Source organism: Rhinopithecus bieti, unplaced genomic scaffold (genome assembly GCF_001698545.2).
Source record: "Rhinopithecus bieti isolate Rb0 unplaced genomic scaffold, ASM169854v2 scaffold_13348, whole genome shotgun sequence".
NCBI lineage: Eukaryota > Metazoa > Chordata > Mammalia > Primates > Cercopithecidae > Rhinopithecus > Rhinopithecus bieti.
Window position 1 is genome coordinate 1789702 of NW_016808764.1, and position 26437 is coordinate 1816138.

The 26437-nt window shown below is 43.4% G+C and overlaps 1 protein-coding gene across 1 annotated transcript in view; it reads right to left on the reverse strand.

The window, feature by feature from the left end:
* Positions 1-22390, reverse strand: part of RBM20 (RNA binding motif protein 20) — a 76417-nt gene extending 54027 nt beyond the window's left edge. Inside the window, exons 1-5 of the mRNA XM_017887202.1 lie at positions 22137-22390; positions 3195-4278; positions 1661-1722; positions 675-766; positions 218-315 (exon numbers count right to left, since the gene is read on the reverse strand). Coding sequence (XP_017742691.1) covers positions 218-315; positions 675-766; positions 1661-1722; positions 3195-4278; positions 22137-22219 — 1419 coding nt within the window. The 5' untranslated portion in view covers positions 22220-22390. The remainder of the gene's footprint in view (positions 1-217; positions 316-674; positions 767-1660; positions 1723-3194; positions 4279-22136) is intronic.
* Positions 22391-26437: the final 4047 nt, after the last annotated feature.

Here is a 26437-nt window from a genome sequence, read left to right on the forward strand (position 1 = left end):
GGCTCCCACCTGTAATCCTAGTGCTTTGGCCACCTGTAATTCCAGCACTTTGGGTGACCGAGGCAGGAAGATCACTTGGGGCCAGGAGTTCAAGGCTGCAGTGACATATTATTGCACCACGACATTCCAGCCTGGCTGTCTCAAATAAATAAACAAACAAATAAATAAACTAATAATCATTTTCATTAATTTCTGGAGAAAATGTTTCTGTACTCACAGTTGTCCCCGCAGAAGCCAAAGGAAATGTGGGGCTTGACTGAGCAAATGACCTTGCTGGAATGGGCACGTATGATGTTCCAAGATTTGAGGCATAATCTAAATGACGAATTACACAAACTCGATGAAAACCCAGAACTTAACATCAAAAGTCATTATTAGGACATAAGCAGGCATAGAAAACCGAACCTTTCCCCTTCACATATTATTAGTGATCGGCATGACTATACCTCTGGACGTGCTGATAATCAGCAAAGCTTTATGCCTAAAGTATCTCAGAGAATGCTGATGGCTCCAGACAGCAGGCCCAGTGCATTTTAGTGTCTTGGGATCTGTTTGCTTTCTACATGCATAAGAAGGGGACATCAGGGAAGTCCTGGTTATTAAAGATGGGACACAATGTGCCTGTGGGAAGCCCATTTCTGCTTCAAGCTGCTGACCTATAGGGCCTCGCTCACCTTCATTCCCAGCAGGGCTATAAACAGCTGTGCTGTTAGGAGAAGCACACAATGTTCCCTCTGCCGAACCAAGTATACACCGGATGCCAGCACTGCAGAGGGCGAGAAAGGGAAACCGGCTCCTCAATAAGTTAAACAAAGAATTAGCATGTGACCCAGAAATTCCACTCCTAGGTACAGACCCCCAAATAGTTGAAAACAGGTGTTCAAACAAAAACTGTACCCAAATGTTCCTAGCAGCACTATTCACAATAGTCAAAAGGTGGAAGCAACCCAAATGTCCATCAAAAGATGAATAGATAAACAAGAATGTGATATATACATGTAATAGAATATTGTTCAGCCATAGAAAGGTTGTACATATTACAACATGGATGGATATACCTTGAAAATATTATGCTAAGTAAAAAAAAAGCCAGTCACAAAAGGCCACATATTATGATTCCATTTACAGAAATGTACAGAACAGGCAAATCCATAGAGACAGAAAGCAGATTGGTGGTTGCCAGGGGCTGCCTTAGAGAGAATAGGGAGTGATTGCTTAATGGATATGAGGTTTCCTTTTGGAGTAATGAAAATATTCTGGAACTACAGAGTGGTAACATTTGCACAATCTTGTGAATGTGCTAAATGCCACTGAATTGTACACTTCAAAATATTTAAAATAGTAAGTCCTATGTGAACTTGACTACAATGAAAAAACATGAAAGCCCGAAAAGGGAGGCACACATGCACGCACACACACTTCCCGCCTCTACCCGGTGTTTTCTGCTTAGCATTTACCACCAGGGATGCTGTAATTTTCTTGTTCATTTTGTTCATCATCTCTCTGGCCCCTGTGAAGCATAAGCTCCTTGAGGGCAGGAACTTTGCCTGTTCTGGTCTCTGCTATAGCCCCAGGACTCGAAACAGCGTGTGACACACAGTAAATGCTCAGTGAATATGTTAAGCCGATGCATGAGCCTGTCCTCCTGAACTGCACTTACTTTTCAGAGAAGACCAGGCATTTCTGAGCGTGCAGCTTCCCTTTCACATGCAGCTCCCAGTCCTAGGTCAGAAGGAAAAAAAAGTGACCAAAGTAGAACTGAGTCCATGGGAAGGCAAAGGATGAGCACAGAGTCACTCGCCATGCAGGGAGCACAGAGCTCCCAGAGGCTGGACCACCCCTGCGGACACATCCTCCACCCTCCCGCTCTCCCTTCCAGGCTCCTCCCGCTGTTCCTGCCTCCCCATCCAGCCTTTGCTCCATCGGCTCCTCATCCACACATCTCATGCCCGTCTTGAACAGGAGCCCGGACTCACAAGTTGGATTCCCTCTGCCCCTCTCAATGGACCCTTGCACCCACAACCTACCTCCCACCTCCCACCCCTTCTCCTTTCCCCCAGGAAGACCCCATCTATTTCATATCCAGTTGGGAGAATCTGGCAGGTAGACTCACAGTGACTTACAAAGCCTTAGAAAATGTTCATGAGAGACAAAATCCTTGAGCACCTCCCAGTGTCAGCTAGCCCCCTCCCAAGACTGGAGGTCAGAGGGCATGTCCCATCTGGGTTACAGGGATGCATTTGGATGCTGTGACCCAAATAGAGGTGAATGACATGCTGCAGTGTGACTCACACTCTGCAAGGACATTATTATGCTTTTGGACAGGATAAGAGATGGGAGGCGGGACAGCCCAGTGCTTAAATGGTGCAGGCTCTGGAAGGGTCAGGCCCACATTTGAATCTCCACTCTGCCACTTTCAAGCTGGGGAGGTGGCAGGGGGAAGGGGCTGAGAAAGTCATTTCATCTCTCTGGGCCTCAGTTTTCTCATTTGTAAAATGAAAATCATAATAATATCTGCCTCATAAGAGTTACTGCTGGCACACAGAAAGGGTTTAATATACGGTAATTGTTATAATTTTTGTTGCTTCAAAATATTTCACTGCATCTGCAATACATTTTTTGGGGGGAAATTATACTATCATATACCTCTGTGTGCAGCAACTCAAGTCATTTTCCAGCCACCAGGAAGGTGTCATGAGGCTCTATCTCCATTTTGCTGATGAGGAACCTGAGGCTCTCTATAATAATTTGTCTCGGTTCCAAGGGGGAATTAATCTGTTTCCCCGATCCAAAATTCTGCTTTTTTTCCTTTCTAACTCACTATAATATGGGTACTCAAGGGGCAGTAGCTTCTAGGTATACCACAGGGGAGAAGTGCTCCATAAGAAGGCAGTTCTCGAGCCCCTTCCCTGCAACCCAGATGGGGTCCTTTGCTCCCCTACTCAGTCTCAGCTTTCTCATCTATAAAAAGTGTAAGAATTTCTGACTCACCTTCAAGCAAGAGACTGGTCCTGATACATTTCTGAAATTCCCTTTGGGTCCTAATACCTATGATTTTAGTCAAGAATACTGATGGCAAAATTCTGTTACCCCAATGCAAAAGTTCCTTGCCCATTGGCAGCATGAGTTGGGTTGTGGGGAAAGGCCTGCCCAGGCTTCTAGCTGTGGCTCCCAGCCTGTCTTGGACAACTCACCTTCAAATCAAACACCTTCTTGTCACAGATGCTACAGATATGTGGCAAGTGGAGGGGGGCCACACCGTGAAAGTCGTTCAGCTCGTGAGCCTGCAGGGGCCGCACAGATAGCAACGCCTGTTCCTCCTTGGCCCTCCGCCCAGCACCGATAAAACCCTGTTTGCTGTTGTTAAGCCGACCCCCGAAGGAAGGAGGTGTCCTATCTGATGTTGGTTCCTCGGGGTCATACAGCTCATAGGGCTGGTTAGGGGGTAGAGGCCACATGGGACCTGCTGTGAGATCAGGCTTGCTTTGGCCAGAGAATCCATGGGGGCTCTCCCATTGGCTGTTTGTGCCCTGCAGCAGTGGCCCGACCTCGCTTTTCAGGCCCCCAGCCTGTTCAGCTGGAAATCCGCCAGCCACATGTGAACCTTGGGAGTTGGATCCGTAAAAATCTTTGGAAAAGGCAGCTTGACCATCCTGCCCTGTGTGGCTGTAGTGCCCTTCATAGGTCACACTGCCCGAGGTTGAGGCCGAGGCTGCCAGGAAGCCGGGCTGACCATCTGTTTCAGGGCCGTATGTCTGGCCAGAGCTGGCTTTGCCATACTCATAGAATCCTGTTGTAGCTGGAGCAGGCCCAGTCTTGCCAATGCCCAAGATGACTGCTGGCTGGCCAGGGGTCTGAGGCATTACCCCAGTGAAAGGATGCATCACCATGGCATTGGGGGGCTGGTTGGGAAGGTTCATGGAGGGTCCAGGGCCTCGTGTCTGACTGGGGGGTGAAAAGGCAATTGCATTAGAGGGAAACCGGGTACTGGGTATGGTTGTGGCATGTTGGGGCACCCCAGCATGGCCGTGAGGGGCGCTGATCACAGACGGATGCCTCAGTTGATTGAAGAGAGGCTGGGACATGGCCACTTTGGAGAGGACTTGGTTCAGGACTGTGGCGGCCGCAGTGTTGTTGGTGACAGCTGTCTGTGCCAGCTTCAGCCGGTGGAGGGTGAGCTGGGCCTGCAGTTGAGCCAGTTGGAGACTGGCAGGTGAAGGAAGCAGAGGGTTCGGGTTACTGACCGAGAACGGGTTCTTGTCCAGGAGCTTGGCGGCACTGCGGGAAGACAGAGGTCTAGATGCACAGCTCGTTTTCAGTGAGGGGGGGCAAGGGGCTGTTGTTTGTTATCTGTGGTCCCCCCTACACATAAACAAGACCTTCCCACACAGGTCCCACATACAAGTGAATCTGCAAAAAACCGTGCTCACACATACTCATTTGAAAAAAACTCCAATGGAAAAATTATATGACAGAATGTTCAATCTCACTGGCAAGTAGAAACGTAAACTAAAACCATTCGAAACAAATATTCGTCTACCAAAATAGCAATTTTTTAAAAATGACACTCTGTGTTGGAGAGAGAGTAGAATAGGCACAATGTCAGTGATCATCAACGCATACAGCTTTGTTAAAAGATAGTCTAACAAAATGCATTTATTATAGCCATACTCTTTGACCCTGGAATTCAATTATATAAATCTAAACTGAGAAAAGGAGCTCAAATGAAGATAAAATTTGATACCCAAAGATGCTTAATACTATATTATTTAAGAGTCCAAAGTTGAAAATTACAAATATCCAACAATAGGGAGATGGGATTTGAACTGAGGAAATTATGATACATCAACATAATAAAATATTAAGTAACCATTAAACCTGGTGTTTAAATTTCTACTTTATTATGTAACATTTAGGACATTCAAAAAAGAGTACCCAACACCAAGTTTAAGACAGAGAACATTCCAACACGATAAATCTCCCTTGGTCACTTGCTTTCCCCACCTCACCCTTGCCCATCATTGCCAATGGTAAACATTATCTTGAATTTGCCAAAGTCTCTGTTACAAAAAACAAAAACAAAACCACTTTAATGACATGAGAAAATCTATATGCTCTGATGTTAAGTGAAAAAGGCAGGCTTCACAATTGCCTACAGAGTGGATCGTGTCTACATTTGTGCCAAACACTATTTCATCCTTGTCCTCATTTCACATCCAAAAGCAACATGAATTGTCTTCCTGTCTGAATACAGGCACAAACAAATTCAGCATCTCCTATACTCTCACAACACGAATCATTTCTGACACTAGATGTGTGGGAGGTTTTCTCCACACACCAAGCAAGCAACCATTTCTGCTGTGGACCCCAGCTGGGTGTCCTCCAGTTCAGTTCTGACACTACCTGGAGAAAGTGTCAGATCCCACAGGTTGATGGCTAAGCCCCACAAGACTGTCCCCCACTTTGGATGTCAATCACAAGCCCCAGGTTGTTTTACTTGTGCTTCTGACCAACTGGCTGTAAATCGGAGTTAGACTAACTTGCTAGAGAGGCTCCCAGAACTCAGGGACTTGCTTACTGGTTTATCAGAAAGAATAAATGACAAAGGATGCCAGTGAATACCAGATGGAAGAGGTGCATGGGGCAAAGTGTGTGGGAAGGGGTACAGAACTCCCACGACCTCTCAGGCACTACCCCCTCCAGGAACCTCCACATGTCCCAGTCCTTTCTGAGTTTTTATGGAGGTTTCATTGCACAGGCATAATTGATTAAATCATTGGCCATTGGTGATCAACTCTACCTTCAGCGGCATTCACCTTCCCTGAGGTTAGGGGTGGGGCTGAAAGTCCCAAACCTTCCATGCTGCCGTGGTCTTTCCAGTAACCAGATCCCATCCTAACGATACCTAAGGGGCTGCCGGACATTTGTCAACTCATTAGCATACAAAAACATATTTATCTGATTCCAAAGACTTTTGGAGTTGTATGCTAGGAAACCTGATGAAGACCAAATCTCACAATATCACAGTTCCCTTCAACTGAGCTCTCAAACTCAACTAGCATAAGGAATAACCAAAAAATTACAAGTAAAAAAATCTGAATTTGAGGTAGTGGGCAATAGTAGACTGTCACCGAATCTTACTGCACAAAGGGTGTCTGTCTGACATGTGTCTTTCATGTGACCTATATTGGTTGGTTATAGTGGTTTCTGGACCAAAAATCAGTGTGCATGGTCTGGAAACTGGAAAGACTTTCCCAGAACATCTGGGATGTGTGGTTACCACAGGCAGGGAGGGAATCTTTGGTTAAGACCATATTTTCCAGGTTTTAAATTCCCCTCTGAAAAGCGGGTGTCATTAGGAAATATGTTCAGGATGTTGATAAACTGGAATTCTAGGACATTTGAATGGGAAGAAGGGGAATGGAAAATTGGAAATTGGGGTTGCCATGGACAATGCATGCTGTACAATAAGCATGCTTAGGCAGTACAGGGTAGACGCTGCATAACTGGGACACCTTAGTCTCTACTGTCACAGGTTCTGTACAGTAAAAATGCAATGATAATGAAACAAAAATGAGATCTGTTCATCTGTTGTTGGACACTTAGGCTGGGGGCTAGCTCAGGTGAGGAGGAAAAGGGCAAGTGACATAAGCTGCCACACTCTTGTTGGAAGGGAGTTCCCAGAACGTCAGGCACACCCACATTTAAACGTAAGTACAAAGCACATTTGAGAGCCAGATAAAATACCTTTGTTATTCTTTCCCATTTGCATGAAAAAATCAAAAATTGCCTATAAGATGTTAAAAAGGCACCACCTTCCCCAGCCAGCAGCCCTGCTATGCTCCAAGGGCAGAACAGGCTGGCTGCATTTTAAAATATGGGGGAAGGGGGCGCTCAGAGCTAAAGGTAGTTACAGCCCTGTTCTCCTTTGGGGAGTCGAGCTGGTTGCAAACAAGCCTTGGGGGAAGGGGGCGCTCAGAGCTAAAGGTAGTTACAGCCCTGTTCTCCTTTGGGGAGTCGAGCTGGTTGCAAACAAGCCTTGGGGATCCTTTGATGACCCAGCACAAATTCAACAGCAGCAGAATGGGGAGGCACCAATGTCTATGTAGGCACGAATACGGAAGGAAGAGGAGTCTGATGATAAATTTCGACTTGTGTAATATTAAGTAGCTGAGCTTTAGAAGAGCAATTAAGCTTAACTGAAAACCCTGACCACACAGGGCCAACTCTTCCTCCCAGGTTTGTCCATCATGCAGCCTGTTCTTGCTAACAAGGCGATAATGAGGTGCCAAGTTGGTTTCCATGACCAGAGTAAGACAAGGTTGGTTTTGTTTTTCCCAGAGAAGTCAGCTGTATTTTCTAAAATTGCATTCTGGGCAGGAGAGAGCTCTCAGTAGAGATTCCCCTGTGCCCCTGAAAGGACATGTGAGGAAGAGTTAGCTTTTCAACTAGGAAAGCCAGCCACGCTGGGTATTTGCAGGTCAGCCATGGGAAACCTGTCCTTTTCAGAGTATGACCCAGGTTACAGAAGTTAACCCATTCAGATTCTGCAAAAAACAAGAAAACTAACCAGGTTTTCTTCCTAACTTTTGCTTTGACTAGAAAATTTTCATCATTCTCAACTTTAGTCAACCTTGAGTAGAAGTGATTTCACATGAATCATCAGAGCTGAGCACCTGTTTTGATCCAAACACCCTAGACAAAGAAGAAAAAACACATCATACTATTTTTTAAAGCCCTAAAATTCTTAGCCTGCAATAGTTAATCTGAAATTCAGGTGCATATAGTGATCATATTTCTGAACCAAGAATTGGGGTGCATGATCTGACACCCCTGGAAGCTGGAACTGATGTCTCCTGCTGTCTTCCCACTCTTTAGTTTGTCACTTTTATATCACTTAGCACATCCTGCGCCTTGGGTTAAAAATAATTGCGTGCGTGCCTTTCTACTCCATTAGACATAAGTTCCACAAGAGAAGGGAGTATGTCTTGGAGAATCTTGTATTTCCTCAGCACACTGCCTCCCACTTGATGGGCACAAAGTAATTGCCGTGAACAAAATGAAGAAGGAAGATAATGGGTATGGCTCATCAGAACCTGGTGGCTTTGAGGCAATATGGACACCTCTTTTATGAGTACACAATTCTGTGGAGAAAAACCCACAAACAGCTCAAAAAGGACAATCTAAATACACCCAAGAAGCAAATAAATTTTGCTGTTGTGAATAACTAAACCTACAAACAGGTACAAAGTCACCTTCCTAGAGGACTATCTACAATTCCCCACTCCAGTGCAGGAGCTTCAGTCCACTCTTTCTCTGTCTAAGTCCAGGTTTTTAAATTGAGTGGATAATCCCTGCAAGAGGCTGAATAATGATGCCCTGAAAATGTCCACATTCTAACCCACAGAGGCTGTGAATATGTTATCTTACATGGTAAAGGGGACTTTGGAGATGTGATTGAATTAAAGATCTTGATTATCTGAATTTCTGAATTTGGTATGCCCAATGTAATCACAAGAGTCCTTCTAAGATGGAAGCAGGAGGATCAGAGTCAGTGAGAAGATATAAGTGTGGAAACAGAAGTCAGGGAGGAGAGAAGACGCTTTGCCGCTGGCTTTGAAGATGGAGGAAGGGGCCATGAGCCAAAGAAATGCAGGTAGCCTCTTAGAAACTAGAAAAGACAAGGAAACAGATTGTCCCTTTGAGCCTCCAGAAGGAACTAACACCTTGACTGTAGTCCAGTGAGGCTGGTTTTGGACTTCTGACCTCAAGAACCGTAAGATGATACATGTATGTTATTATAAGCCACTAAATTTGTGGCAATTTCTTACAGCAGCAAGAGAAAACCAACACAGTTCCCAAGACAATTAGATGCAAAAGCAGCTTCCACTAGAGAGGTGGTGGTAGGTGTAGGGGCTGATTGGATCTTGCTGGTATGAATTGATCCCCCCAGAGTACAGACCATCGAACCAAACATCCAAAGACCCTCTAGGAATGTAGTCAGGGGTGAATTCTGCACAAATAGGGGCCTATGCAATATGTCTCAGACCTGGCTAATCCAAGAACCACATCCCTCTGGCTACAGTGATTGGCTCAAGGGGGAAGACTCTCTGATACTTTGCTGGAGCTATCAGGCATGATTCTCTGTCATGCCACGGTTACAAAATTGTTGTTAAGCCATCACTTAATGACAGCCTGCTTGAGAATAAAGCCAAGTCAGAAGATGCTGGCCTGAAGACAGAGGAACAGGCAGCTCCTTGATAACCTCCGAGGAATGCCTTGAGCCACCTTCTCCTGAATCCACCCTGGACTTTGCTGGACATGAAGCAATGCATTTCCTTTATTTGTTTAAAGAAAGCCAGTCTACATAAACCACCAGCATTTAACCAGCTTTTAAAAACGGTTCCTTTCTGTGGCCCACATTGACTTGAAGGTTCCTGGTCACCCTCCAGTTTCCTCTGCAGGAGTGGACTGACTGTGAGGACCCAGTAGTTGGAGCTACAGGGTCACTATCATCATCGTAGGGAGAAAAGAGGATTAGAAGATAAGGAGTGGACAACTGCTGAGAGAGGAGGGAGCAGGCATGGGGATGGGGTTTGAGGGATCCAAGAGAGTCTTAACATCTGCTTAGGGAACCAGGACTTAAGGGGCTGTGGAATAACAAGCACACAGCTGAAATGCAATAGAGTGAATGTGTGTAGATGTATCAGCAGACTCTTTCCTGCTACTGTCCAGTCATCCAGAAGCAGGAACCAAGAACCACAGTCCAGAGCACGGTGGTGCCTAAACTCATGCAACCGGCCACATTTGCAATAAGCACAGTATCTTCCAAGATAACCAGTGCAGGAATTTAAATTCACTTCCAGTGCAACTGGCTGAGTGGCGACTGTGCCATTTCTTCTTTTGTGCTAAAATGTAGAAAGTAATCAAGGTAAGAGGGCTCATGACCAGGCAAGAAAATGTTTTCTAGGTATGACCACACTATAAAGGTGTGGCCAAAAAAATGCAATGCTCAAGGTCACATCTTTAGAGTAGAGTTGAGATTTTATGATCTTTCCATGCCTCTATGACACATTCCGCTAGTGTCAACACAGGAGAGACTTAAAGCAAAGAGAGGATTAATGTCAACTTAACAAGACCTACATTATAGTTTTCCTTCCTTCTGAACCATTTTTCTTTAAAATATTCCTTATTTAAGGTATTGTAGGTGAGAATTTCCTTTTAATATTTATCTTTCCTAGATCAAAAATTCTCAACTCTGCTATAATGCTTTCAGAAGCTAGGTCACGATATGAACTAGAGGGACGTCCCTGAATGCCAGGTTACAAAGGTGACAAAGATAACACAACAGTCATACTGGGGTTAAAGTTCAAACTCTAGCTAGTGATCACAAATTTGAAGAGCAAGGTGAGGCCTTAGAGACAATTTAGTTTAACTCACTCATTCTACAGACAAAAACAAAACAAAACAAAAAACAAGCACACAAAACAAACCCAAACAAAAAACCGCAAAAGCCAATGAAGTTGGCGTCCTCTGTGAATCAGCCCAAGTCACACACCGAGACAGAGAAAAGCTGGGACTAGAATGCAGGCTGCCTCTGTCCTCAGGACTGATGGAGTGGCAGTGGTGTGATACACGCCTATCAACATATACCAGATGAATTTCCTCTTTGCAAGGAGAAGATGAGGCCACACACTTTTTGGATAGTGCTCTTTCTTGATAACAATAGGGCTGCTGGGTCTTCAGTAGCTTGGCCTCTGTGACTAATTTTGAGACTGCTAGGTCAATGCTGCTATTCTGTGTTTGGCCCTTAGTCATGACATTACCATATGATGATTCATATCACCATGACACCTCTTGGACTGATTCATAACAGCAATAGTAATCCTATCATCTCTCTTTTGTTTTGTGTTTTTCAGTCGGTGTGTTAATAAGTGTTCTCACTTCATTAGCTGTCTCATCTCCAGAACAGCCATATGGACAGCTAAGTCAAATATGACCATTTCCAGTCTATAGTAAGAAGACTGAGGCCAAGAAAGATCCGATGAACCATGTGAGGTCATCCAGTGAATAAGGGACTTGACTGGGACTTGAAGGAGGGTTTTTAAACTATTAAGGTCAATATTCTATCCTCTGTTTACACATTCATTAAAGGGAGCTCCAAAAACCACTTTTCTGGGCCTACTGCCTTTGGGCATGAGTTTAACTAACATGTTTGGCACCAGATCCCTGGGCTTTCAGTCCATCGTGCTCTGTACGATGCTTATCAGGCAGAGCATATTCACACAGCCAGGGGACTATGCAGTCACAATGGGGCAGCTGGTGGGTTTAGAACTGACACGAGAGGCCTGCCTTTCCTGCTGGACTTATTAGAGGGACTCAAAACCTGCCACAAAGAACTGATCCTGCAGCAAATGCAGAGAAAATGATACACATTCTGCTAGTGTCATCACAGGAAAGACCTAAAGCAAAGAGAGGATTAATGTCAACTTAACTAATGAGAACCATAGTATAGTTTTCTTTCCTTCCTTCTGAACCATTTTCCTTTCTTTAAAATATGCTTTATTTTTATAAAATAAGGGTATGGTATTGTAGGTGAGAATTTATTTTTAATATCCATATTTGGTTTTCTTTTGAAAACTGTAAAATACAGAAATATGAAGAGGAAAACAAACACCTATGAATTCAGTGCCCATTATCCAAAATGAACAAATGCTACTGTGATGGTATTTTGCTTCAAAATTTTTTAATAAAAGAGTATTTGACAGACAAAGTTGAAGTCCCCTTTGAGACTCTACTAAGTCCAATCCCACCCTCATCTCCCCAGTGACATCCACATGCGGTGTGTGTATCTGTCTGTGTGTCCGTCTGTATCTACACATAGAAAAAAACAGGAAAATAAGGGACTTTTCCCACATGTGTGTGTTTATAAAATAGTGCATAGGACTGATATCAACAAGATTTCTCCTTAAGAACGAATGCATAACCTACCAAGTTTCCTGTAACACACTGAAGATGGAGAACACAAGATTTCTCCTTAAGAACGAATGCATAACCTACCAAGTTTCCTGTAACACACTGAAGATGGAGAACAGTGCGATGGAGTGCAAAATCAGGGAGCTAGAAATCAGAAAACCCAGGCCTGGCCCAACAGCCCTTATTTACTCCCTGTGGGATCCTAGGTCAGTTCGTTTCCCTGGATCTCAGGGAGTTTTTTTTTGTAAAATGAGAAAGCTGGATGAAAGGATCTCCAAGGTCTCTTCACCTTTGGAATCTGATAGCTCTAAGGTTTCATTTCCTCATCTGTCAAATGGAGATCGTAGTGTCTGTTCCACTCACTGCGAAGATCAAACATGATATTCAGGGGCTCTGGAAAGCATGATCATGATATTAGCTATCATTATCCTTGCTCACAAATTAAGCTATTTCTGCACCTGGCCACTTCTGGGAATGCTTTTAAAGAAACCATTGTTATATATACAGTCATGTATATATAACAATGGAGATTATATATATCCATATATAACAATGGAGACATGTCTTGAGAAATGTGTTGTTAGGCAATCTTGTCATGTGAACACCATAGAGTGTACATACACAAACCAAATGGCGTAGCCTACTACACACCTAAGCTACATGATATACCCTATTGCTCCTAGTCTACAAACTTAAACAACATGTTCCTGTACTGAATGCTGGAGGCAACTGGAACACAATGGTGAGTATTTGTGCATATCTAAATATGTTTAAACCTAGACAAGTACAGTAAAAATTCAGTATTATAATCTTATGGGACCACCATTGTATATGCTATCTGTTGTTGACCAGAACATCGTTATGCAACCCATGACTGTATACGGCTTCGTTCAGAGGCATGTGTTGCAGGCCAGCCAGCATGAAACAATTTCATTCCCTCTAACCTTATTCTGTTGGGCAGTCAGTTCAGCACAGAGACTCTCTTACCTATATCCCTGAAGATTTAGTAAATGAAATACCAAAAATACCTTATTATAAAATTCTCTCCTCTACAAAGACATTTCCCAGATGGACCCACAACTTTCAGAGTGAAATGTGGCTCGAATCCACTTAGGACAGGAATTGGTTTGTCTGAGATACAATGATTAAGAAAATCCACACTGGGCAAAAATTAATTGGTTTTGTGCAGGCTCCAATTGAGGAAGCTGGTTTGACTTCTGGGGTTAGGGGAAATCTTTCCATTTTCTCGGTAACATAAGATCTGGTGACCGCTCAACTGAGAAATTTTTCTTGGAAACATCTGAGTCTTTTGTAATGGAAAAATGAGCTTTTCAAAATGTATATTTTAAAACTGCTATACAAAATTCTCTAAAAAACCAAATTGCTAATGTTTATACACACAAAGGAAATATATAGGGATTTATAGATCAGTCCTGCCCCAGTGATCGACAATGTACACATGAGCATTGATGTCTTGGCATATACTGGCCCCTCTCCCTGCACAACCTCCTCCCTACTCCCCTTCACCTAGACATCTACCATCCTTTGAAATGTAGTTCATAGGACACCTCCTCCAGGCAGCCTTCTCTGGTTTCTGCTCCCATCTAGTACGCACTGATGTCCCTTTCATGATCTTCAGAATGCCCTTCTGCTCCATTAACCTCAATTGTACTCTCTTCTAACTCCACCACCTGCTCTCATAATTGTCTACTGAAGCACTTGCCTGACTTCCCCACTGTTCCATGATCATTCGAAGATAGGAACTATATGTGTCCCACACCACATCACAATACCTGGCACACGGTAGGTGTGTGGAACCAATAAACACTTCTATTCAATGGGCTAGGCATGGTGGCTCACACATGTAATCCCAGCACTTTGGGACGGTGAGGCAGGCAGATCACTTGAGGTCAGGAGTTCTAGAGCAGCCTGACCAACATAGCGAAACCTGGTCTCCATTAAAAAAAAAAATACAAAAATTAGCCAGGCATAGTGGTGCACGCCTGTAGTCCCACCTACTCGGGAGGCTGAGGCAGGAGAATCGCTGAGATCACACCACGGCACTCCAGCCTGGGCAACAGAGCCAGACTCTGTCTCAAAAAAACCCACAAAAAAAACAAAAAAAAATTATCCATGGACACGCCTGTATGTGTGTATGTATCCATGGACACACATGTATGTGTGTATGTAGATAATAGCTGTGCATTCTCTGTTCGTTTTCTTGGCTAAATGTTCCCTGTGTATTGCTACAATGTTTTGAAAGATGAAGCTCTGCAGAAAATGTGGATTAGATTCAGTCTTTGAACACTGACAAAATTACATAAATATCACCAACTACATCAAGTATAAAATTTTAAAGTATTCAACAAACAGACTTCTTGTCACATTTTTCCTTTTAACTAAATCTGAAGAAAATGTAATTTCAGTGTGTGCCTCTGAGGCGCTGTTAGTGCCTAATCCACATGATGCTGGGATGAAATCTATGTTCCAGGAGTGGCCCCCATGTTCTGTGAATTTTCTTTCCAGCAGTTTACACCACTGAGATTTTTTCCTATTAAATGTACAAAGACGGTTATAAAATTCAAGCCAATTTGAAATTAAATAATTTTGGAATAATTTTAAAGAATTAAAATTCTTAAATAGTTGGTCTTTTTCTAGAGTTGCCTGTCGACTAACCTAGACATTTTAACTGATGTGATTTATGCCAAATACTAGAAGTCCACATGAAACTGGAGAGGCAATGTGGGCCAGTGTGGGAGGAGGAGTGTTTGGTTATAAGTAGACCAAAAGCAATGTCACCAGTGACTCTACATCTTATTGACTTCATGTCACCCTATTGATCTTAGTTTTCTCATCTGTGAAATGGGAGAGTCAGATGAGACAACATTTAAGGTTTCTTTATACCTTATGATTTTAGGATGGTGGGTGTTTTCTTAAGGCAGTTATTCATGACGCATAGAAAAGTTAGGATGATCTGGCCATAGTGCAGAGACAGATCCCAGGACTGAAGTATCTTAGTTTCTGACAAGATGAAATAACAGCAGTAATTCAAATTTTGGTGGGCACCCGGAGAGAAGAACTTCCTAAAACACAGATGCTGGGCCCACCCCTCACCACCACCCACACCCTCATCTCTGTGTCTGACTCAGAAGATCTGGGGGTGGAGCTTGAACATGTACATTTCTAACAAGTCCAGGTGAGGCTGATGCTGCACTTTGAGAACCACGGCACTAGAATATTTTGAAAATACTTTCCAACTCTAAGAATCTATGGTGAGGTGGCTGGGGGCAGTGGCCTCACACCTGTAATCCTAGCACTTTGGGAGGCCATGGCAGAAGGATCACTTGAGGTCAGGAGTTCGAGACCAGCCTGGGCAACATAGAGAGATCCTGTCTCTAAAAAAAATCTTTAAATTGGCCAGGCATGGTGGTGCACAACTGTAATCCCAGCTACTTGGGAGGTTCAGGTGGGAGGATCACTTGAGCCCTGGGTTTTGAGGTTACAGTGAGCTGTGATAGCACCACTGCACTCCAGCCTGGGTGAGTGAGCAAGACCCTGTCTGGAAAAAAAATCTATAGTGAGTTATCAGGAATTGAGTAACCCCTGTATTTTAATGAGCTACTTCTACTAGCTGCAAGTACACCAATAATGGACTTCCTTTTCCATGGGGGTTTCAGACAATGTAAAAATAATTTCAAGAGGCACATGTAATTAATTGTATAACTACCTTCCCTTAAGAGACATAATCAAGATTTTCAGAACATTTGGGCTCNGTGCGATGGAGTGCAAAATCAGGGAGCTAGAAATCAGAAAACCCAGGCCTGGCCCAACAGCCCTTATTTACTCCCTGTGGGATCCTAGGTCAGTTCGTTTCCCTGGATCTCAGGGAGTTTTTTTTTGTAAAATGAGAAAGCTGGATGAAAGGATCTCCAAGGTCTCTTCACCTTTGGAATCTGATAGCTCTAAGGTTTCATTTCCTCATCTGTCAAATGGAGATCGTAGTGTCTGTTCCACTCACTGCGAAGATCAAACATGATATTCAGGGGCTCTGGAAAGCATGATCATGATATTAGCTATCATTATCCTTGCTCACAAATTAAGCTATTTCTGCACCTGGCCACTTCTGGGAATGCTTTTAAAGAAACCATTGTTATATATACAGTCATGTATATATAACAATGGAGATTATATATATCCATATATAACAATGGAGACATGTCTTGAGAAATGTGTTGTTAGGCAATCTTGTCATGTGAACACCATAGAGTGTACATACACAAACCAAATGGCGTAGCCTACTACACACCTAAGCTACATGATATACCCTATTGCTCCTAGTCTACAAACTTAAACAACATGTTCCTGTACTGAATGCTGGAGGCAACTGGAACACAATGGTGAGTATTTGTGCATATCTAAATATGTTTAAACCTAGACAAGTACAGTAAAATTCAGTATTATAATCTTATGGGACCACCATTGTATATGCTATCTGTTGTTGACCAGAACATCGTTATGCAACCCATGACTGTATACGGCTTCGTTCAGAGGCATGTGTTGCAGGCCAGCCAGCATGAAACAATTTCATTCCCTCTAACCTTATTCTGTTGGGCAGTCAGTTCAGCACAGAGACTCTCTTACCTATATCCCTGAAGATTTAGTAAATGAAATACCAAAATACCTTATTATAAAATTCTCTCCTCTACAAAGACATTTCCCAGATGGACCCACAACTTTCAGAGTGAAATGTGGCTCGAATCCACTTAGGACAGGAATTGGTTTGTCTGAGATACAATGATTAAGAAAATCCACACTGGGCAAAATTAATTGGTTTTGTGCAGGCTCCAATTGAGGAAGCTGGTTTGACTTCTGGGGTTAGGGGAAATCTTTCCATTTTCTCGGTAACATAAGATCTGGTGACCGCTCAACTGAGAAATTTTCTTGGAAACATCTGAGTCTTTTGTAATGGAAAATGAGCTTTTCAAAATGTATATTTTAAAACTGCTATACAAAATTCTCTAAAAAACCAAATTGCTAATGTTTATACACACAAAGGAAATATATAGGGATTTATAGATCAGTCCTGCCCCAGTGATCGACAATGTACACATGAGCATTGATGTCTTGGCATATACTGGCCCCTCTCCCTGCACAACCTCCTCCCTACTCCCCTTCACCTAGACATCTACCATCCTTTGAAATGTAGTTCATAGGACACCTCCTCCAGGCAGCCTTCTCTGGTTTCTGCTCCCATCTAGTACGCACTGATGTCCCTTTCATGATCTTCAGAATGCCCTTCTGCTCCATTAACCTCAATTGTACTCTCTTCTAACTCCACCACCTGCTCTCATAATTGTCTACTGAAGCACTTGCCTGACTTCCCCACTGTTCCATGATCATTCGAAGATAGGAACTATATGTGTCCCACACCACATCACAATACCTGGCACACGGTAGGTGTGTGGAACCAATAAACACTTCTATTCAATGGGCTAGGCATGGTGGCTCACACATGTAATCCCAGCACTTTGGGACGGTGAGGCAGGCAGATCACTTGAGGTCAGGAGTTCTAGAGCAGCCTGACCAACATAGCGAAACCTGGTCTCCATTAAAAAAAAAAATACAAAATTAGCCAGGCATAGTGGTGCACGCCTGTAGTCCCACCTACTCGGGAGGCTGAGGCAGGAGAATCGCTGAGATCACACCACGGCACTCCAGCCTGGGCAACAGAGCCAGACTCTGTCTCAAAAAAACCCACAAAAAAAACAAAAAAAAATTATCCATGGACACGCCTGTATGTGTGTATGTATCCATGGACACACATGTATGTGTGTATGTAGATAATAGCTGTGCATTCTCTGTTCGTTTTCTTGGCTAAATGTTCCCTGTGTATTGCTACAATGTTTTGAAAGATGAAGCTCTGCAGAAAATGTGGATTAGATTCAGTCTTTGAACACTGACAAAATTACATAAATATCACCAACTACATCAAGTATAAAATTTTAAAGTATTCAACAAACAGACTTCTTGTCACATTTTCCTTTTAACTAAATCTGAAGAAAATGTAATTTCAGTGTGTGCCTCTGAGGCGCTGTTAGTGCCTAATCCACATGATGCTGGGATGAAATCTATGTTCCAGGAGTGGCCCCATGTTCTGTGAATTTTCTTTCCAGCAGTTTACACCACTGAGATTTTTTCCTATTAAATGTACAAAGACGGTTATAAAATTCAAGCCAATTTGAAATTAAATAATTTTGGAATAATTTTAAAGAATTAAAATTCTTAAATAGTTGGTCTTTTCTAGAGTTGCCTGTCGACTAACCTAGACATTTTAACTGATGTGATTTATGCCAAATACTAGAAGTCCACATGAAACTGGAGAGGCAATGTGGGCCAGTGTGGGAGGAGGAGTGTTTGGTTATAAGTAGACCAAAAGCAATGTCACCAGTGACTCTACATCTTATTGACTTCATGTCACCCTATTGATCTTAGTTTTCTCATCTGTGAAATGGGAGAGTCAGATGAGACAACATTTAAGGTTTCTTTATACCTTATGATTTTAGGATGGTGGGTGTTTTCTTAAGGCAGTTATTCATGACGCATAGAAAAGTTAGGATGATCTGGCCATAGTGCAGAGACAGATCCCAGGACTGAAGTATCTTAGTTTCTGACAAGATGAAATAACAGCAGTAATTCAAATTTTGGTGGGCACCCGGAGAGAAGAACTTCCTAAAACACAGATGCTGGGCCCACCCCTCACCACCACCCACACCCTCATCTCTGTGTCTGACTCAGAAGATCTGGGGTGGAGCTTGAACATGTACATTTCTAACAAGTCCAGGTGAGGCTGATGCTGCACTTTGAGAACCACGGCACTAGAATATTTTGAAAATACTTTCCAACTCTAAGAATCTATGGTGAGGTGGCTGGGGCAGTGGCCTCACACCTGTAATCCTAGCACTTTGGGAGGCCATGGCAGAAGGATCACTTGAGGTCAGGAGTTCGAGACCAGCCTGGGCAACATAGAGAGATCCTGTCTCTAAAAAAAATCTTTAAATTGGCCAGGCATGGTGGTGCACAACTGTAATCCCAGCTACTTGGGAGGTTCAGGTGGGAGGATCACTTGAGCCCTGGGTTTTGAGGTTACAGTGAGCTGTGATAGCACCACTGCACTCCAGCCTGGGTGAGTGAGCAAGACCCTGTCTGGAAAAAAAATCTATAGTGAGTTATCAGGAATTGAGTAACCCCTGTATTTTAATGAGCTACTTCTACTAGCTGCAAGTACACCAATAATGGACTTCCTTTTCCATGGGGTTTCAGACAATGTAAAATAATTTCAAGAGGCACATGTAATTAATTGTATAACTACCTTCCCTTAAGAGACATAATCAAGATTTTCAGAACATTTGGGCTCCTGTAATAAAAACACTCAAGGTTCAGGAAACCTTAGGTAACGTAGATGGTTGAGTGATTGACTTGGCGTCATATTACCAGGTTTGTTGGAAAGGGAGAAAGCACACCTCCATCCACACTGAGTTCACTAGTGCAGAGAACAGAGGGTGAGCTTCCAGAAGGCTGAAAGCTCTTTAGTCAACACCCACCTCCATTATTATAAAAAGCCCATTCCAAAACTCACTCTAGAAGGCTTAGGCTAAAAAAAAACAAATAAACAACCAAAAAAAGGTTGTTGATAAAGTCATCTCTATCACTAGATCTCAAACTTGGTGGCATTTAGGAATTACTTGGGAAGTTTTAAAAAGTACTGAGGCTTGAGTCCCACCTCCAGAGATGGACTCAACCGAGGCATTGGAATTTGTAATAGTAATAGCTCCCCAGGAGAAAAATTGTGCATCAAAGTCTAAGAATTACCAATCTATAAAAGAATAGAATCAATCTGTTCTTTATTACTTTGGGTTCCACAAGCCATTTTTTGTCACTCCAAACAGCATGACCTTTTGTCTTAACTGATCCTGAAGAATAAACACTGAAATTTTTACAAGTCCACAAAGGGTCACAAGTCCACAAAGAGTCAAACACAATAGAGCTAAAAATATTTCTTAGCTCTATTCATGCACCTTTTCATGCAATTCAATAAATATTTTTTGCAACAAGATTTCCCCCAGAGAGCACATATGTTTCTGCTGCAGAAAGCCAGATGAGGTTTGCCAGGGGAGGAGTTTTGCCTTCTAAATTATAAGCACCTTGAGGACATCATCCACATCCTAGAATCTTTCAAACACCCAAGTGCCTATGTGACTCAGCACTGGGCAAATTAGAGGCACTGAACAAATAGTCGTTTAACTGACTTGAAATTATGACTGTCTTAAGCATGTGGGAATGTAGGTCTTACCAGAATACTCTGTTTCCTTTTGAAGGACATGGTATATGTTTCCGTGTGTGTTTTGGGAATGTGCACAGTTTCATTCCTTTACATTCCTTAGATTAAATGAGAACATTAAGATTGGGGCTTTGTAAATAAGCCATACAACTATTTATTGAGAAAAATATCTCTTTCCCAAAATGGATGGAAGTTTCTGGTACCTTAAGACACATACCTTTCTTGACTACAGCCAACAAAACATAGATGTCGCCCAAGGCAGAGAATATTATATGTGCCTTACTTTTGGCTTTTGCCTCTATCTTACAAAGCTGTGGCCATAAGAAAGTTACTGCAGAGTAGAGATAAAAGACAACCCTACAACAGTTAGATACACAGGCCCATCTTCATCACATTTGCACGTGCCATTCTAGATATTTTCTTAGAACACCACAAACTAAACCTGTGTTTAATTAAGATCCAAGCAGATTGAAAACTGCCTTGGCTGAGGCCAGAAAGAATGGTTAAAGCTTGAAGACTGATTTTTTTTTTACTTGAAACTGCTCTCCTGCCCTTTCCCCAGCTACCCCATCCATTGCTAATTAGAAGCAGCCAAGGCTTGACATGTACACTGTTCTCTATGGTAAAATTGATTATTATATTACTATGGAAAATAAGGAAGTCATTTCATTCGAAATATCAAATTCCACAAAAATCATACATGGCAGCTGTTAGCATAAGCATGTGGGGGGGGGCAAGTGTGTGAACATATTAACCCTCTCCCCTTCAGTTTTCTCACATCTCAGAATTGCAAGAAAGAAAAGATTACAATGCATATAAGGCAGAAACCAATGGCACCAATGGCAAAGCTACATAAAAGATATTTTTAAGGTTAAAAAAAACCTCCATGATATAAGATACCCCGTCCGTGCTGTTTTATGAGTGTGGATTTGCTTTTACACACTTGCAAGCAGAAAACTAGTATTCCTCTACCACGTGTGTTGAAGCTACTTGTAATTGCATCAGATAGAGAAATGAGGTGAGTCATGTTCGGTTGTGCTTGAGTCTGCTAACAGACCATCATATCCATGTCCAAATTTGTGCCCTGAACCGCACGACAGAAGTTTATAGACTTGCTTGCTTGCTTGGCAACAATGAAAATAGTTTTGTTTAAACACTTAACTTTACTTAAAGATCCCTAAGAGGTGCTGAAATTCATATTCCAGCTACTTCAGGGGTGCTCAGAAGCCATTCTCAAGCTTGTTTCTTGGCGAAATATCACCTGCTCATGAATTTTAACACGGCACTCCCCTCCTGGTCCAGAATGAGTCAACACTCAACAGACACGAGATGTTTCAAACATCTTTAAGTTCATTTTCCATCACTGCCAAATTCCAGCAATTAACACAAAACACCTCACCCTTAAGAGATGTCCATCATTTATAAAGTTTTGGGATTCTGAATGCATCCCCTTCCATTCTCCCAGATCTGGTGATAACGCAATCTGTTTTCCAGTAGCCTCGCGACTTTTCTTTATAGAAGAGTTTAGTAACCAGCCTAAAAAGAGCATCGACACTTCCTGACATTAGGATCGCTGATTTCACTGGGGTCATGAGGCGCTGTATTAGGTCACATGTAAACCGCCGTTGTAAATCATTTGTTAATTTTTTTTTTTAAACGGAGGGGGTGGGGACACAGACAAATCGCACACTCATGCACAAACGCTCAGCGCCGAGAATATGTTCAGAGGTGCTGCCTGAACTGGAGAATTAAAAAAGAAACAAATAAACCTTGATTTCTCCCTTGTGCTGGGGAAAGGTAGGATGACGTCATGCAACCTTACCTTTCTGAAACAGACCAGGGTGCCTGGCACGACGCGCTGACCTGTGGCCACCGAAGCCGGGAGTCATTTTGGGTGTCGCGCATGTGCTTCCCTAGAAAATTCCAATGACATTCTACCAGCTTTCTGCATGCCAATCATGACAAGCCTTCACTCAAACTCTCCCGAGTCTGGAAAGGGGCAGCGGAGGGGGTATGCAAGCAAGGGAGGGAGGGAGCGAAAGAGAAAGAGCAGTGCCTGAGCACGGCATACCCGCCTGGAAGGGCAGTCACATGCCACTGGGAGCCATTCCTGCTGCATTACACATGCTGAGTGTAAATGGCAAACAATATCAGTCGATGTTTATGCCACATGTTCTCAGCCTCTTCACGTATCAACACCCAAGCCAGCTCTATGCAGACAGGCCTCCTGAGAGCACTTCTGAAGGAGAGATCTAGGGCTGATCGCGCTGACCATTTTTAATAAAATTCCAGCGTCTCACCTGGTTTACTTCCCTGTTTTTTGTTGTTGCTGCTGTGGGTGGTGGTCTGCTTGTTTGTTTGCTTGATTTTTACTCTGAGTTTTCACGGGTGAAAATTTGGTCCTGAAGATACCCTAAACATCCTTAGCAATACAGCTACATCAGACAACCCCAGAGAACTGACACCCAACCAGCAAAGCTCCAGAAACACTTGCCCTTCTTTATTTTTGTGGAACAGGAGATGAATGGAGACGACCCATCATCTCACCTACCCAGTGGTAACTGCAATTCCTTTCAGTAGGAAAGGTGAGTTCTCCTTTGCTCTAAGCAGTGGCTGGGGACGATTTTGGCCCCCAGGGTAATGCTGGAAACAGGTTGTTGTCAGAACTGAAGGGGGTGATGGGATGCAACTGGCATCTACTGGGCAGAGACCAGGGATGCTGCCAAAATCCTACAATGCTCAAGACAACCACCACAAAAGATAATTCTTTGGCCCAAGATATCAATAGTGTTGCAGTTGAGAAACTGTGCTTTCAGGCTAATGCCTTCAACCAGTCTTGCAGAAAGTATAATACCCAAAACAACAACAACAACGACAAAAAACCAAGAAGCCCCTCTCTGTGAGGAAGTGGCTAAAGGCCCTAGCTGGCCTCATTCAGAGTTTGATTACTCAGAAATGTAACTTTTCTTCCTAGGAGCCACCATTCTCCTGCCAACTTATTTTTTTACTTTCCTCCTTCCAAATCTCACACTGCAATCCTTAAACACTCAAACCAAACTGAACCTTCTTGTGATTTTCTAAAATCAAAATCTGTTGTCACAGATTTTAGAATGATGGATGCAAAGCAACCATCATTCCAATTTGTCCTGTCTGTGACAGGCTGATGTCCACCTGCAATGTCTGGTGTCCACTATAATCTCCTACCCAAAACAGTCAATAGGGTATATTCCTTTTAAAAGGTCACAACTCCCCAGTGAGCTTATAAATGACTTAGTGATTGAAGCTTACCAGATTCTCCTATTTTACTTAGCCCCTTGGAGGAGATGGGGCTTGGGGTACCCTGGCGTCGGGGGGCTTTCCTCCTGCTGGGACTGAACTCAGACCCAGTGTGTGACATTTCTACAGTTACACCAAAAAATCAAAGCGAAAGTCAGTTTGACCAGTCTGTTTCTAGCTGCCCACCAGAGGCCCTTCCATGACCCACCTGCCCCAGTGAGCTCCCAGGAGAGCCCAAGGGCTTTTTCTTCCTAATTTAGTCACAGCCCACAGACTGCCTCAGGTTCCGTTGGCTTCAGCTGCTGACTCAGTCACAGACACCTAAAAGCGCCAGTCCCAGCTCCTGACCTGAGGGAACCAGCCAGCCTGGCCGCGGCTGCCTTTCTCTTCTGGCCTTGAGCGCTTCCCATGGTCTACTAGGTTTCCCCAAGCTGCAAGGCTCTACTCCAGTGAGCAGGTTTGGCCCTTCCTCTCTCTGTCTGCTTTCATTATGCCCAGAACTTTCTTAGACTAAGAGTTTACTGAAAAGTGCCCCACCACACACATCTTTCCAAATCCACATAGAAGGCTCTGCTCCTGTCTGACGTTGAGGGAGAAGCAGTGATGTGCAGTGGTTAAAAACAAATGCCTGAAACCTGCCACCCACAGCCAGCCACAGGAAAGAAGGATGAGGAGCACACCTACCTTCAGGATTATGGTAGAAGCCATGTGTCATGTGGTGCAGCCAGAGCTGTGTATCTGCTATTGCGAGCTCCATAACATGACACACGGAATGTGAGCTTGGTTATTAAAATAAAAGGAACCCTCATACATGGCCTGGAATGCAACTCCCAGGAGAATAAATGTCGATACTTAGAATAAGCCCTTCTAATTGTATGGTCCTAGCTCTTATCCAGAGACCAGGACACAACTCCAGTTCCAATCTGGAAATGAAGAGGCACAAGCTAAACATCCCAAATGAAAATTCAGTTCAATGTCGTAGGATGTATTGAGTACCTACTGTATACCAGCACTGTGCCAGGCAAGGAAAGAGGGGTGAACATGTGGTAGGTAGTAAGTCTGGGTGTATAAGGCATTATGCTACCTGCTTCACACATTCTCTTGATCTTCACAAGTCTTAAAACAAATTAAGATCACTATCCCCATTTCACAGATGAGAACATTGAAGCTCCAAATGACTGAGTACGTCACCTAAAGTGTCAAAGCCTAGTATGTGGTCATTTGAAACAACGTTTGTTGGATTCCAAAGACTTTGTATTTCCACTAATGCACTTCCCAATATGCAAGGTGTATTTTTAGTAGAGACGGGGTTTCGCCATGTTGGTCAGTCAGTCTGGTCTCGAACTCCTGACCTCATGTGATCTGCCTGCCTTGACCTCCCAAAGTGTTGGGATTTTACAGGCATGAGCCAGTGTGCCAGGTCAGTTAGTCCTTTCTTTTACTCCAAAACTAGTATTAAGGCAAGAGGTGGAAGTTGGGTTGGGAGAAGCACATGGCACACCTGGCCCCATGAATACTGTTATTTATTATGATACTATGGGTCTCTTCCGGTACCAGGATAGACAGGGATAATCTGGCCTCCACACCGGGGACGTGTCCTGTAGCGGGTGGTATAGTGGTCCTCACTGGAAGTAGACGAGGGTGTTAAAACACAATAATGTAAGGAGGCAACTGGCAGTGGTATACACCCCGCGTGTGGGGACAAAGGTAGGGAAAGACTGAGATCCAGTGAATATAATGAGAGTCCACCTGGGAGGTGGGGTGGCTACGGCTGGTTGCATCACCCACTCACTGTGTGACATTCAGCCGTTACTGAGTCCCTGTGGTTCAAGTTGCCCAAGTGTCAAGTACACGGAACTTAAGGACATACTATGCTGCCATTAACAAGTGATATTTACTATTCACTTACTATTTAATGTTAAATCTAAAACCAGTGCACAAAATTGTATATATATTACAGTTACAGCCATGTAAAAGGCAAAATAACCCTCTGGAAGGAAAGAAATCCTATTGGAGAACATACCAAACTGTTAACAGGAGTTGCTGTGTTTAGATGGTAGAATCATAGGTAATTTTTTTCTCCTCTTTCTTCTTGTAAGTTTTCTAAATTTTCTCCCATGCAAGTACTAACCAGACCTGACCCTGCTTTGCTTCTGAGATCAGACGAGATCAGACATGTTCAAGGTAGTATGGCTGTAGGCTAATTTCTCTTTTCTTTTCTTTCTTTTTTTTTTTTTTTTTTTGAGATGCAGTCTTACTCTTGTTGCCCAGGCTGGAGTGCAGTGGCATCATCTTGGCTCACTACAACCTCCACCTTTCTGGGTTCAAGCGATTCTCCTGGCTCAGCCTCCTGAGTAGCTGGGGTTACAGGCGCCCACCACCATGCCCAGCTAATTTTTTTTTTTTGTATTTTTAGTAGAGATGAGTTTTCACCATGTTTTCCAGGCTGGTCTCAAACTCCTGACCTTGTGATCTGCCCGCCTCAGCCTCCCAAAGTGCTGGGATTACAAGCGTGAGCCACCGCGCCCAGCCAACTAATTTTTCTTTAATAAACATACCTATTTTAAAAATTAAATATAATTTTTATAAGACAAGAGAATTCCTGGCCAGGCTCAGTGGCTCACACCTGTAATTGCAGCACTTTGGGAGGCCAAGGCAGGCAGATCACAAGGTGAGGAGTTCGAGACCAGTCTGACCAACATGTTGAAACCCTGTCTCTACTAAAAACACGAAAATTAGCCGTGCATGGTGGCTAGTGTCTGTAATCCCAATTACCTGGGAGGCTGAGGCAGGAGAATTGCTTGAACCCAGGAGGCAGAGGTTGCAGTGAGCCGAGATCACACCACT